At 36.8% G+C, this 14,281-nt stretch overlaps 1 protein-coding gene and 1 pseudogene across 21 annotated transcripts in view; one reads left to right on the forward strand and one right to left on the reverse strand.

Annotated features, from left to right (window-relative positions):
* Nucleotides 1–14,281, forward strand: part of DNAH12 (dynein axonemal heavy chain 12) — a 191,641-nt gene that overhangs the window by 27,917 nt on the left and 149,443 nt on the right. For 19 of the 21 annotated variants that reach the window (XR_011563137.1, XR_011563138.1, XR_011563135.1 and 16 more), the window contains 6 exons: nt 6,707–6,896; nt 7,720–7,792; nt 8,387–8,545; nt 8,752–8,947; nt 10,518–10,706; nt 13,329–13,485. Coding sequence is in view for 16 of the 21 variants with exons in the window: in XM_070777134.1 (XP_070633235.1) it covers nt 6,707–6,896; nt 7,720–7,792; nt 8,387–8,545; nt 8,752–8,947; nt 10,518–10,706; nt 13,329–13,485 (964 nt within the window). In the remaining 5 variants the exon portion in view is untranslated. Of the gene's footprint in view, nt 1–6,706; nt 6,897–7,719; nt 7,793–8,386; nt 8,546–8,751; nt 8,948–10,517; nt 10,707–13,328; nt 13,486–14,281 lie in introns of those variants that run through there. The other 2 variants (XM_070777140.1, XM_070777139.1) reach the window with 2 other exon arrangements.
* On the reverse strand, nt 1,213–1,650 carry LOC109575962 (NADH dehydrogenase [ubiquinone] 1 beta subcomplex subunit 4 pseudogene; annotated as a pseudogene).

Raw genomic sequence — 14,281 nt, forward strand, 5'->3', positions numbered from 1 at the left:
AACTAGACAGAGTCAGTCTGTTAAGAGATTGGGGACCACTGCAAGACTTTTAAGATCAAGCAGCGTATTAGTGGAATAGACATAGAAAATAACTCTCTAGAAAAATTTTGAGCAAGCAACTAATTGAAAAATAATTTAAATTAGGTGAAAAAATGTCCAACCAGGCCATTCCTTAAAAACTTATTATTTTGAAATAATTTCAGACTTATAAAAAATTGTAAAAAGAGTACAAAGTATTCTCCTGTATATTCACTTGTTCTCATAATAGTAACATTCTTACCTGCAACAATGATTTCTATGGTGGTTGCCAGATAGTAATTTTCTCACCATTCTTTGTATATTTTTTAGTTGGAATTTTGTATTAAGGAAGAACTTGGTCTTTTTTCTTTCTTCACTCATTCATTTATATATCAGTATATGGGCTATGGTTTCCCAGGTGGAGCTAATGGTAAAGAACCTGCCTGCCAATGCAGGGGATGTAAGAGACGTGGGTTCAGTACTTGGGTTGGGAGGATCTCCCGGAGAAGGGAATGACTACCCACTTCAGTATTCTTGCCTGGAGAATTCCATGGATAGAGGAGCCTTGTGGGCTACAGTCCAAAGGGTCGAAAATAGTTGGACACAACTGAAGCAACTTAGTATGTGTGCACTATGGAGTCTTATTTTAGCTATTGAATTAATGTGTTGTTATTGTGGTCTATTTTGATGTTCAGCTGCCCCAGATTTGGCCACTGGGAGCACATCAAGTTGCCTCTTATGTTCTTTTTAGCTTATCCCATCAACACAATAAGATGTTCTGGCCTTATACAGTACTTTTCCTGTTCTAATCCTGAAATCGTCATTTCTCCAAGGATTCTTGGATCTTTTTTAGTAGAGAATGGCATTTAGAAATTGGGGCATAAGTGTAAACTATGTAACTGAGATGTGGTTGCTTCTTGGTTCCTTCAACAGAAAGAGCCAGGAAATTATCTATCTTCCTATCTACCCATCCATCCTTCCCTCTGTCATCTATCTTGAAAGCCTTGAATTTATGCTGATGCCTCCTATTCCAATTCAAAATCACAGAGTTCTGGCCTTCCCTCTTTGCATGTTTGTTACTCCCTTTTCTCACATCCAGAAACATGAATTTTATGAACCATAATATATTTACTTATTTTACTAAATTCTATAACACAGGTAAACAGTTTTTATTTTTTTTAATGATTAATTGATTTATTTGAACAATAGGACAATATAGACATCATTGTCAGACTTAATATGAGATGTTAAATGTTCGATCCAATTTTCCTTCCTGGATAAGTTTTTCTTTCCTATCTCTGTCAGTTTTGAAAACATAATACTAGAAGATGAGGGGCCCAATTCCAAACAGAGCTCCTAAGAGGGAGGTCTTGGTATTGGGTCTGAAATTAGGATAGATATTTGCTGATCTTGCCTAGGTCCAACGAACCAAGGCAGGATCTTCGATAACCCCTCGGCGACTAGGGTCGTAGTACTGAAGCTGGTACTCCCGTTTAAGCCGGGATCTTATGGCCAACCGTTCAGCTTGTGCTTTCCGGGTTTCAGAAGATATGTCGTATTCAGCTGGGTCGAGGGTAGTAGGTAGGCTGGCCAAGCGCGATGGCTTGTACTTGGGGAACGACATCTTGATGACCCGGCACCTAAACAGTTTTTAAATTGCTAACTCATGTGAGAAATCTACTCACTGTAGTTCAATATTTCTCTATAGTTTTATGTACTTAGCTTGAAGGCATATATCAAAATACTGTGTTCAAAAATTAGTTTGGTTAGTTCTATACTCCTTTCAATGTGGCTATGTTTTTAATTTGAAATCCACTTAGGTTCATTTGTTTCTTTTTCATTTTGGCTTTTTCCTCTCATCCTTACTAATTTTCTTTATTCATGTTTTTGAGCATGTGAAACAATAGCATATTTTAAAGTCAGAACTGCATCCAAATCTATACTCAAAGACGCATCCTTCATCCTTCTACCCTGTTCCTCCCCCCAGTACTTTCTCTCTGTTACAACCTACTCCCTTTAAAATAACTGATGATGTTGATTTCTGGTTTATCCTTTCTGTGTTTAATATTTCATGAAGAAACAGATAAATGTTCTTGTTTTCCTTTTTATCTTACACAAAATGCATCATACTATATTCTTTTGCATTTTAACTTCACAGTACACCCCAGAAATCCCCCCATATACATTTATAGATCTACATTTTCTCCCAGCTTTATTGAGATGTAATCGACACGTAACATTGTGTAAGTTTAAGGCTTAAGATGTGCTGACTTGATTTCCTCATTCATTTTTATTGCTGCACAGAACACACCAGTGTGTTATTTATTCAGCCGCTCTCAAATATTTCTAGCATTCTGTTGCAATGAATAACCTTGTGTAAGTGTGTTTTCATATTGTTGGATGTGTATTTTCAATTTCTAGAAGTGGGACTTCTGGATCAATATGTAGTTTAGTTAGAAACTGCAAAATTTCTCTCAAGAAGGTTTGTGCCGGTTTGTGTTCCTACTTGCAGCTTGTGAGAATGCTTGATTCACCATAGTCTTACCACAGAATATAGGGGTCATATTTTTTATTTTGTGTCAGTCCTAAAGGTGACAAATGGTATCTCAATGTAGTTTAAATTTGCTTTCTCTAATTATGAAGATCAAACACCTTTTCGTATGGTTAAGAGCCATTTTTGTTAATATTTTTATTGTGAAATTGTGGTTCATATCTTCCTATTTATTTTTCTATGTATTTTACCCTAACTTTTATTTAAAACTTTAAAAAATTGTAATAAAATACACATACCACACAATTGCACTCATTTCACATGCTAGTAAAGTAATGCTCAAAATTCTCCAAGCCAGGCTTTAGCAATATGTGAACCGTGAACTTCCTGATGTTCAAGCTGGTTTTAGAAAAGGCAGAGGAACCAGAGATCAAATTGCCAACATCCTCTGGATCATAGAAAAAGCAAGAGAGTTCCTGAAAAATATCTATTTCTGCTTTATTGACTATGCCAAAGCCTTTGACTGTGTGGATCACAATAAACTGTGGAAAATTCTTCAAGAGATGGGAATAGCAGACCACCTGATCTGCCTCTTGAGAAATTTGTATGCAGGTCAGGAAGCAACAGTCAGAACTGGACATGGAACAACAGACTGGTTCCAAATAGGAAAAGGAGTACGTCAAGGCTGTATATTGTCACCCTGTTTATTTAACTTATATGCAGAGTACATCATGAGAAACGCTGGACTGGAAGAAACACAAGCTGGAATCAAGATTGCCGGGAGAAATATCAATAACCTCAGATATGCAGATGACACTACCCTTATGGCAGAAAGTGAAGAGGAACTCAAAAGCCTCTTGATGAAAGTGAAAGAGGAGAGTGAAAAAGTTGGCTTAAAGCTCAACATTCAGAAAACGAAGATCATGGCATCCGGTCCCACCACTTCATGGGAAATAGATGGGGAAATAGTGGAAACCATGTCAGACTTTATTTTCCTGGGCTCCAAAATCACTGCAGATGGTGACTGCAGCCATGAAATGAAAAGACGCTTACTCCTTGGAAGGAAAGTTATGACCAACCTAGATAGCATATTGAAAAGCAGAGACATTACTTTGCCAACAAAGGTTCGTCTAGTCAAGGCTATGGTTTTCCTGTGGTCATGTATGGATATGAGAGTTGGACTGTGAAGAAGGCGGAGTGCCGAAGAATTGCTGCTTTTGAACTGTGGTGTTGGAGAAGACTCTTGAGAGTCCCTTGGACTGCAAGGAGATCCAACCAGTCCATACTGAAGGAGATCAGCCCTGGGATTTCTTTGGAAGGAATGATGCTAAAGCTGAAGCTCCAGTACTTTGGCCACCTCATGCGAAGAGTTGACTCATTGGAAAAGACTCTGATGCTGGGAGGGATTGAGGGCAGGAGGAGAAGGGGACGCCAGAGGATGAGATGGCTGGATGGCATCACTGACTCGATGGATGTGAGTCTGAGTGAACTCTGGGAGTTGGTGATGGACAGGGAGGCCTGACGTGCTGGGATTCATGGGGTCGCAAAGAGTTGGACACGACTGAGCGACTGATCTGATCTGAACATAAAATTTACCATCTTAACTATTTTAAAGTATACTGTTCTGTGGTATTAAGTATTTTCACACTGTTGTGCAACCAGTCTCCAGAATATTTTCATCTTGCAAAACTGAAACTCTACACTCATTAAACACTCCCCATTTCCTTCTCCCCCTAGTCCCTGCCAAGTACCATTCTATTTTTGTTTTATGTATTTGACTACTCTAAATACCTCATATAATTGAAATCATAAGGTATTTTTTTTAATTTTATTTTATTTTTAAACTTTACAATATTGTATTAGTTTTGCCAAATATCGAAATGAATCCGCCACAGGTATACCCGCGTTCCCCATCCTGAACCCTCCTCCCTCCTCCCTCCCCTACCCTCCCTCTGGGTCGTCCCAGTGCACCAGCCCCAAGCATCCAGTACCGTGCATCGAACCTGGACTGGCGACTTGTTTCATACATGATATTATACATGTTTCAATGCTATTCTCCCAAATCTCCCCACCCTCTCCCTCTCCCACAGAGTCCATAAGACTGATCTATACATCGGTGTCTCTTTTGCTGTCTTGTACACAGGGTTATTGTTACCATCTTTCTAAATTCCATATATATGTGTTAGTATACTGTATTGGTGTTTTTCTTTCTAAAGATCTAAACGTAAGACCAGAAACTATAAAACTCCTAGAGGAGAACATAGGCAAAACACTCTCTGACATACATCACAGCAGGATCCTCTATGACCCACCTCCCAGAATATTGGAAATAAAAGCAAAAATAAACAAATGGGACCTAATTAAACTTAAAAGCTTCTGCACAACAAAGGAAACTATTAGCAAGGTGAAAAGGCAGCCTTCAGAATGGGAGAAAATAATAGCATATGAAGCAACGGACAAACAACTAATCTCAAAAATATACAAGCAACTCCTACAGCTCAACTCCAGAAAAATAAATGACCCGATCAAAAAATGGGCCAAAGAACTAAATAGACATTTCTCCAAAGAAGACATACAGAAGGCTAACAAACACATGAAAAGATGCTCAACATCACTCATTATCAGAGAAATGCAAATCAAAACCACTATGAAGTACCATTTCACGCCAGTCAGAATGGCTGCGATCCAAAAGTCTACAAGCAATAAATGCTGGAGAGGGTGTGGAGAAAAGGGAACTCTCTTACACTGTTGGTGGGAATGCAAACTAGTACAGCCACTATGGAGAACAGTGTGGAGATTCCTTAAAAAACTGGAAATAGAACTGCCTTATGATCCAGCAATCCCACTGCTGGGCATACACACTGAGGAAACCAGAAGGGAAAGAGACACGTGTACCCCAGTGTTCATCGCAGCACTGTTTATAATAGCCAGGACATGGAAGCAACCTAGATGCCCATAAGGTATTTTTTGTCATTGCCTTATTTCATTTAGCATAATGTCCTCAAGTTTTACTCATCTCCTAGATTTTTAAGCATTCTTTCCATTTTATTTGAGATATATGTTGCAAATATTTTCTCCCAGATTGTCAGCTATCTTTTGACCTATTTTATTATGATGGGTTTTTGTCATGAAAGCATTTTAATTTTATGCAGTCAGAATTTGTTAATTATTTTTTTCTTTTCTATACCTGGAATTTGAATCATAGTTATGAAGTTTTCCCCTACACTCAAATGTAGAAGAATTTTATCAATTTTTTCTAGGCCTTGTATAGTTTTATTGTTTCAGTTAATTCCTAATCTATGTGGAATTTATTCTTCTGTATATCTGTTAATCTTTTTCCAAATGGCTGACCAGTTGTTCCAGAAATATTTATTAAAATCATCTTTGCTTCAGTGATTTGGGGTGCTACATTTATTATACGCTACATTTTCCTATGTGTTGTATCTATTTCTGGACTTTCTTTTTTTTTTTCCAGTGGTCTATTCATGTGCCTATATCACACTATTCTCATTAGGGAGACTTTATAGTATGTTTTAATGTCTCCTAAGACAGGTTCTTCTTTGTAAATTTTCTTTCTCAGGGATTTCTTGGCTATTCTCACATGTTTATTTTTCTACTTGAACTTTAAGCTCAACTTGTCCAGTTCCTTAAAAATGTGTGTAGATACTTTTATTGGTATTGCATTAAATTGGGGAACAAATTAAAATTTTTGTGATGTTAAAACATCTTTACCAAGCTCAGGTACTATCTTTCCATTTGTTTATGTCTGTTTTTGTCAGACAACTCTTTCTTATGGGAGAATTTATGAAATTATATTATGATGCTATTGTACCAGAATATTATCTCCAAGAGATTGGGGCTTTGTTTACTACTATATCCTGAGCATTTGGAACAATACCTTTATATTTGTTGAATTAATGAATATTTGTTAAATGAAGGAATAGTAAGTTAGACAAAGGATCTTTGTTTTGCCTTGAAAAGTGAAGAGTATACTAAAAACATTAGTTTGGAGAGAACTCATCATAAATAAATATATAACATAGTTTCTTTGTAGGTCGTACTTTGGGGTAAAATATTTTTATTCTAAAAGCATGTTATTTTTTATAATATTTTTATTCCAAAGTGCTACATTTGCACATATATCATTGAAAGGGTACGCCACTTAGAACATTTATGTTTTTCTTATTATATTCTCAGTTCAACTATATTTATTTGAAGCAATGTGTAGAGAGTAGTCCGATAGTACCTATTCAGCAGGAATGGCTGGATCACATGTTAATGCTGGTACCTGAGTCTTTGAAGGAAGGGAAAGAACAAGAAGAACTTGTTCAAAGTCTCATAAACGAGGTGTCACGTGATTTTGAAAAAAGCATGAAGAGATATTTGGGTAAGTAGCATTTAACACACACCAAGCTTACTTGTTCCCCTGCCTATCCCAATCAAAAGCAGAAATATGTATAATAAACATATGTTTAGCTGAATGTATTTTTAGAGTTTTAATTTTGAGCCTATAATCTAATCAAATCTTTGTAATTCATGGGCACCGTTTTTAAGGGCACTTTTTGTGTTCCCTCGTGGCTCAGATGGTAAAGCGTCTGTCTGCAATGCAGGAGACCCGGGTTCGATCCCTGGGTTGGGAAGATTCCCCTGGAGAAGGAAATGGCAGCCCACTCCAGTATTCTTGCCTGGAAAATCCCATGGACGGTGGAGCCTGGTAGGCTACTGTCCATGGGGTCACAAAGAGTAGGACATGACTGAGTGACTTCAGTTTTTTGTGTGTGGTTTTTAATGTGCTTATTAACTAATAGTTTTTTAACTTTTTACTTTGTCTTTATGGTTGTAGTTTTGCTACTTATAGGATTGTAAGAAATTATTAGTGTGTTTGGGGAGATTTATTAGAGAAATAACCTTTGAAATTTTTAATTGGATTTATTTTTTAAGTTATGCCAGTGACCTTGGTATAGATAAGATGAAAATAGTTGAGGACTTATTAAAGCTTTACTGTATTTAAATTCACATTCAAAGTAGGGCCAAAATACCAAAAGCTTAATTTTGTTTCAAACAAGGGACTTTTTTCTTATACTCATTTTGATGTATATTAAACTATACTACTCATTATCAAAAGTTGAAACTTTGATTTCAGTAGGTCTTGCAAAGATTTTCAAGAAGTATTTATCTATCTATAAAATACTGTTTTTCTTTTTTTTTAGTGAGAAGTGTTCTTGTGAGACCTGATATTAATTGGCTTGAAGATGAAGGTGGCCCTATACCTGAATCCCCTGTGTGAGTAAATCTTTTAAAAAACAGTTACTGCATCTAGGTTTTGATAACAGACTGAAAATAAACTGATCAATCTTACATTCAAGGCTAAAATTATGAAGCTCAAAAGTGTTTTGAAAACATGTAAAAGAACTGTAATACTGTTTTTCCCTCCCCTAAATATATCCTCTACATTGGACTTACCTAGTTGTTGATGATACACTTATGAGAACCTTTATAGATGTATAACTCAACTTGGTCTTTCATAAGTAAACCTTGGAGTATGCCAGACAGATTTCTCCATCTCATCTCCCCAATTCTAAGGACCAAGTTTGTTTATGTAGGGTGACTGAGCCAGAGCGCAGTGGAAGTTAAGGAACTCATGCATGGCCCATCAGCCTTCCTTAGGCACCAATGATCTCTTTATTCTCTCTGAAGATAATGAACTCTCAAGACCTTGATCATGCTTATCTACTAAGTTTCCCATTGCTGACCCCATTTCTCTCTTCTCAATCCCCTCTTCTCACTTTGATGCTAATTCTATGCCATAAGTATTACTTACTAAAATTTAGAATGTGTCATTTGAATTCTATTTGATACAGTGTTTTGTTTTTCCAGAGGCCTGGATTATTCTAAGCCTTGGCATTCTAACTATCTGCAGACAAGAAACCAAATATTAGCTAATTTGCACATTGTTCATCCAACCATGAAAATGTTACTGGACCTTGGTTATACAACATTTGCCAATACAGTTTTGCTAGACTTAACTGGAATTAGGTAAAAGCCCATATTTATTAATTAACATTTAAAATTTGAATGTCTTCTGCTTGAGTCTTTATATTTTTGACTATATAAGTTTTATAACTGATAAATATTTAGGAGTTTTTACATTTAAAAAGTTTTTAGCTTATCTTACTTGCTTCACTCATTTTGTATCATGACCAGTTTGTTTGCTTTAAATCATTTTTTTTTCTCATAAATAGAGGTAAAGGCCCCATTGATTGTGAATCACTAAGAAATGATTTATCAATACAAGCTAGAAAGGCAGAAGAGAAGATAATGAACACTTGGTATCCAAAGGTTATAAATCTCTTTACCAAGAAGGAGGCACTAGAAGGCATTAAACCTGAGAAACTGGATGCATTTTATAACTGCGTTTCCACACTTATGTCAAATCAGGTAAATAGATTATGTATATTTTAAATGATAATGTTATTAAAGTTAATTTAGCATTTTATGAGGTATAGTGCTATATAATTATTTTGAAATAAAGTAAGAGAGACTTTTACTAGTTTAACTAAACAATACTTCATTTCTGGAAGCAGTGTAAAATGAGAGGTAACTCTAGAAGTATGTGTCAATATTATAAGTGATTACTGGACTCATGTTTAAAGGCTATAAGCTAATTATCTATAGCTTTATTAAAGAAAATTAATAAAAGGATTATCCTAGAGAATGTATTTTTGAACTTATGAAATTCTAGGTTAATTTATTATCATTTTTTTCTTAATAAAATCTTGATTTGAAATGTTATTGATCATTTTTAAATGACAGAGGATATGAATTTTATACAATTATTTTATTGGCTCCTTGAATTTTTACTATTGTAAAAATATAACCCTAGAAAAATAGTTTTTAATAAAAAGTTTTCCTTTTTGTAAAGATCTCCAAAGATTCCATAAATTTTGCCTTTTTAAAGGCATATATATACATGTATACACATATATATATATGAATCTGGTATGTAACACTGTAATGAATATACATGATTTCCTTTTTACCTTTATCCTCTTAAGAGGACTATGATTAAATGATAAGAAGTTAAGAGATGAAAAATGTTGTGAAGGTTATTTAAATCTATGTTTGTCTACTTTGTTTACATTTCTAATAATTGGTTATATATAAGAAAGTATTATTCATCCTTTAGTAACTTATAGTGCACATTTCTAAGTTCCAGTGGCTTCAGTCTCAAGTAATGGTATGCTGGAAATCTGATGCTCCAGGAGAAGAACCCCTGATTTGTAGTGTTTGCCAATTTCCATGGTATAAATATTCCTACCATGGTGATTTTCAGGCATCCAAGAGTTTAGTATCTGGCTCACAGAATTCTTGAATGTTTAACAATTAGCTCTTGTAATTGTAGGAGCTAGCATTAGTACGTCACTCTCACTTGCCCCAAATACATATCTCATGAAAGTAAAAGTGAAAAGTGAAAGTTGCTCAGTCGTGTCTGATTCTTTGTGACCCCATGGACTATATAGTCCATGGAATTCTCCAGGCCAGAATACTGGAGTGGGTAGCTTTTCCCTTCTGCAGGGGATCTTCCCAACCCAGGGATGGAACCCAGGTCTCCTGCATTGCAGACAGATTCTCTACAAGCTGAGCCACAAGGGAAGCCCATCACCTCATGACACTCCCCAAAGTTGGTTTTAGGACCCTCCACCCCTCAGTCTTTACCATGCTGTTGGGTCTTCTGGAACTTTTTTTGTACCAGGGACAAAATTACTGAAGAATGTGGAAGATTCTAAGTTGCCATTTTAAGACTGTTGATATTCTATAGAAAAATTAAAGTTTTCATATATTGTTCTATTTTAAACTGTATTAAGAACATATTGTGCTGAATGAAGATAATTTTCAGGACTAAATGGATTGGTAAAATGAATTAATTATAGGCAATTGCTCACTGGTTTAAACTTTTAGTTAAAGGTTTGTACTTTCTAAAGTAGTAATAACTTATGGTATCATGCAGCTAAAAGATCTCTTAAAGAGAACTGTAGAAGGATTTGTAAAACTCTTTGACCCAGAAGATCAACGAAGGCTGCCCATATTTAAGATGGAATTGACTCTTGATGATGATAAAATGGAATTTTATCCTACTTTTCAAGATTTGGAAGATGTTGTCTTTGGTTTGGTTGAGCGAATAGCTGAAGCTCTGCAGGTAAGTCTTTATCCTTATTCATTGGGTTTCTTTTTAAAAAAATGTTTTATTGGAGTATAGTTGATTTACAATGTTGTTAGTTTCAAATGTACAGCAAAATGAATCAGTTATACATATACGTATATGCACTTTTTTTTTTTAAGATTATTTCTCCATGTGTATCATTACAGAGTACTGAGTAGAGTTCCCTGTGCTATACAGAGGTCCTCATTAGTTATCTATTATATATAAATATATGCATATACATACATATTTATATTAGTGTGTATATGTCAATCCCAACCTCTTACTTTATCCCTCCTTACCCTCTAATAGCCAAAAGCTTTTTTCCTACATCTGTGACTCTACTCATCAGATTTCTTTCAGTTCAGTTCAGTTGCTCAGTCGTGTCCAACTTTTTGCAACCTGGTGGACTGCAGCACACCAGACTTCCCTGTCCATCACCAACTACCAGAGCTTGCTCAAGCTCACGTCCATCGAGTTGGTGATGCCATCCAACCATCTCATCCTTCATTGTCCCCTTCTCCTCCTGCCTTCAATCTTCCCCAGCATTAGGGTCTTTTCCAGTGAGCCAGTTCTTCGCATCAGGTAGCCAAAGTATTGGAGCTTCAGCTTCACCATCAGTGCTTCCAATGAATATTCAGGACTGATTTCCTTTAGAAGTGACTGGTTAGATCTTCTTGCAGTCCAAGGGACTCTCAAGAGTCTTCTTCAACACTTCAGTTCAAAAACATCAATTCTTCAGCACTCAGCCTTCACAGTCCAACTCTCACATCCATACATGACTACTGGAAAAACCATACCTTTGACTAGATGGACCTTTGTTGGCAAACTAATGTCTCTTCTTTTAAATGTGCTGTCTAGGTGGTGGCTCAGACAGTAAAGTGTCTGCCTACAATGTGGGAGACCCAGGTTAATCCCTGGGTCAGAAAGATCTCCTGGAGAAGGAAATGGCAACCCACTCCAGTATTCTTGCTGGAAAATCCCATGGATGGTGGAACCTGGTAGGCTACAGTCCATGGGGTCACAAAGAGTCAGACATGACTGAGCAACTTCACAGGTTAGTCATAGCTTTTCTTCCAAGGAGCAAGTGTCTTTTAATTTCATGGCTGTAGTCACCATCTGCAGTGATTTTGGAGCCCAAAACAGTAAAGTCTGTCACTGTTTCCATTGTTTCTCCCATCTATTTGCCATGAAGTGATGGGACCGGATGCCATGATCTTAGTTTTTTGAATATTGAGTTTTAAGCCAGCTTTTTCACTCTCCTCTTTCACTTTCATCAAGAGGCTTTTTAGTTCTTCTTTGCTTTCTGCCATAAAGGTGATGTCATATGGCTCTTCTTAAAACTTTTTAGTTGAATATAAGCTCTATAAACTGTATATGTACATAACTTGTTGTTTTCTTTTAATCCTCCAAATTTTTGTAAGTTAAAAGTGCTTTCTCTTTGAGAAAGTTTCCTGGCTTGAGATGACATTTTTCTTTTTAGAACTTATTGTAGTTATGAATTAATATATATATATTAATTTTTATGTTGTAGTATGAATATATACATATTTACAAATCGATATTTTATGTGTTTCATGTTCCCTATTGAGTTGTGAACTTCTTAAGGACAAGATCCAAGTGATGTGTGTTCTTTCTAGAGCTTTCTAATATAATCACTTCAACATTATAATTCCTTATAGAGATTTGGTGAATGATAAAAAACTAAGTCAACTAAGGTTTTATATTTTAAATCATTATTTTGCATCAAGTTATCTTTTCCTGGACCATTGAAACCTGAAATTAATTTAAGTATAATATAAGTGAAGAGGAACTAAAAAGCCTCTTGAGGAAAGTGAAAGTGGAGAGTGAAAAAGTTGGCTTAAAGCTCAACATTCAGAAAATGAAGATCATGGCATCCGGTCCCACCACTTCATGGGAAATAGATGGGGAAACAGTGGAAACAGTGTCAGACTTTATTTTTCTGGGCTCCAAAATCACTGCAGATGGTGACTGCAGCCACGGAATTAAAAGATGCTTACTCCTTGGAAGGAAAGTTATGACCAACCTAGATAGCATATTGAAAAGCAGAGACATTACTTTGCCAACAAAGGTTCGTCTAGTCAAGGCTATGGTTTTTCCTGTGGTCATGTATGGATGTGAGAGTTGGACTGTGAAGAAGGCTGAGCGCTGAAGAATTGCTGCTTTTGAACTGTGGTGTTGGAGAAGACTCTTGAGAGTCCCTTGGACTGCAAGGAGATCCAACCAGTCCATTCTGAAGGAGATCAGCCCTGGAATTTCTTTGGAAGGAATGATGCTAAAGCTGAAGCTCCAGTACTTTGGCCACCTCATGCGAAGAGTTGACTCATTGGAAAAGACTCTGATGCTGGGAGGGATTGGGGGCAGGAGGAGAAGGGGACGACAGAGGATGAGATGGCTGGATAGCATCACTGACTCGATGGACGTGAGTCTGAGTGAACTCCGGGAGTTGGTGATGGACAGGGAGGCCTGGCGTGCTGCGACTCATGGGCTCGCAAAGAGTCAGACACGACTGAGCGACTGATCTGATCTGATAAGATCTACATATAGATCAACTGTACAGATATTTATTTCATGAATTGTCATTTTTATATCTGTTAGAATGTCCAAACAGTACCCTCTTGGCTATCGGGAACTTCAACACCTGTGAATCTTGACACAGAACTTCCTGAACATGTGTTACAATGGGCTCTTGATAAGCTGAAGGTGGCGGTGCATTGTAACTTAGAAGGCGCAAGAAAACATTATGAGACATACGGTATATATGACACAAATATTATATCTCTTTTTTTGTGATAAAAAAATGCCATTTTATTTTTACTAGAATTTTGTCAGATATTTGGTTGTCTGGATCTGTTATGAAAGACCAGAGAGAGCAAGAAGTAAGCATAGGCATGGTTTCTGACAGAGTCATGGATCAAACGCAAGAAACTTGAATTCTGTTATTCAGTCCAAAGGGTGAATATTAACTGGAGCAGAGTCATAAAGTCAAAACATAGAGAGAAAGGATGTTGATATAAGCAGAAAGTTAAATCAAGGGCAAAAGCAAGGTGCTGCTAAGTCGCTTCAGTCGTGTCCGACTCTGTGCGACCCCATAGACGGCAGCCCACCAGGCTCCCCCATCACTGGGATTCTCCAGGCAAGAACACTGGAGTGGGTTGCCATTTCCTTCTCCAGTGCATGAAAGTGAAAAGTGAAAGTGAAGTCGCTCAGTCGTGTCTGACTCTTAGCGACCCCATGGACTGCAGCCTACCAGGCTCCTCCATTCATGGGATTTTCCAGGCAAGAGTACCGGAGTAGGGTGCCATTGCCTTCTCCAAAAGCAAGGTAATTTCTAACAATTTCAGCTTAATCATCTCTTCAAGTATGTTATGGGGTCAGTATGTTATGGTGTCAAGATAAATAGTTGTTATTTGACATTCTATTAACCAGAACCTTTTATTAACTGGCTTATCTGTGAAAGTGTTAGTCACTCAGTCACGTCTGACTCTTTGCAAGCCCATGAACTGTAGCTCTCCAGGCTCCTCTGTCCAGGGAATTCTCCAGGCAAGAAA

This window comes from Bos indicus, chromosome 22, assembly GCF_029378745.1.
Source record: "Bos indicus isolate NIAB-ARS_2022 breed Sahiwal x Tharparkar chromosome 22, NIAB-ARS_B.indTharparkar_mat_pri_1.0, whole genome shotgun sequence".
Lineage (NCBI taxonomy): Eukaryota > Metazoa > Chordata > Mammalia > Artiodactyla > Bovidae > Bos > Bos indicus.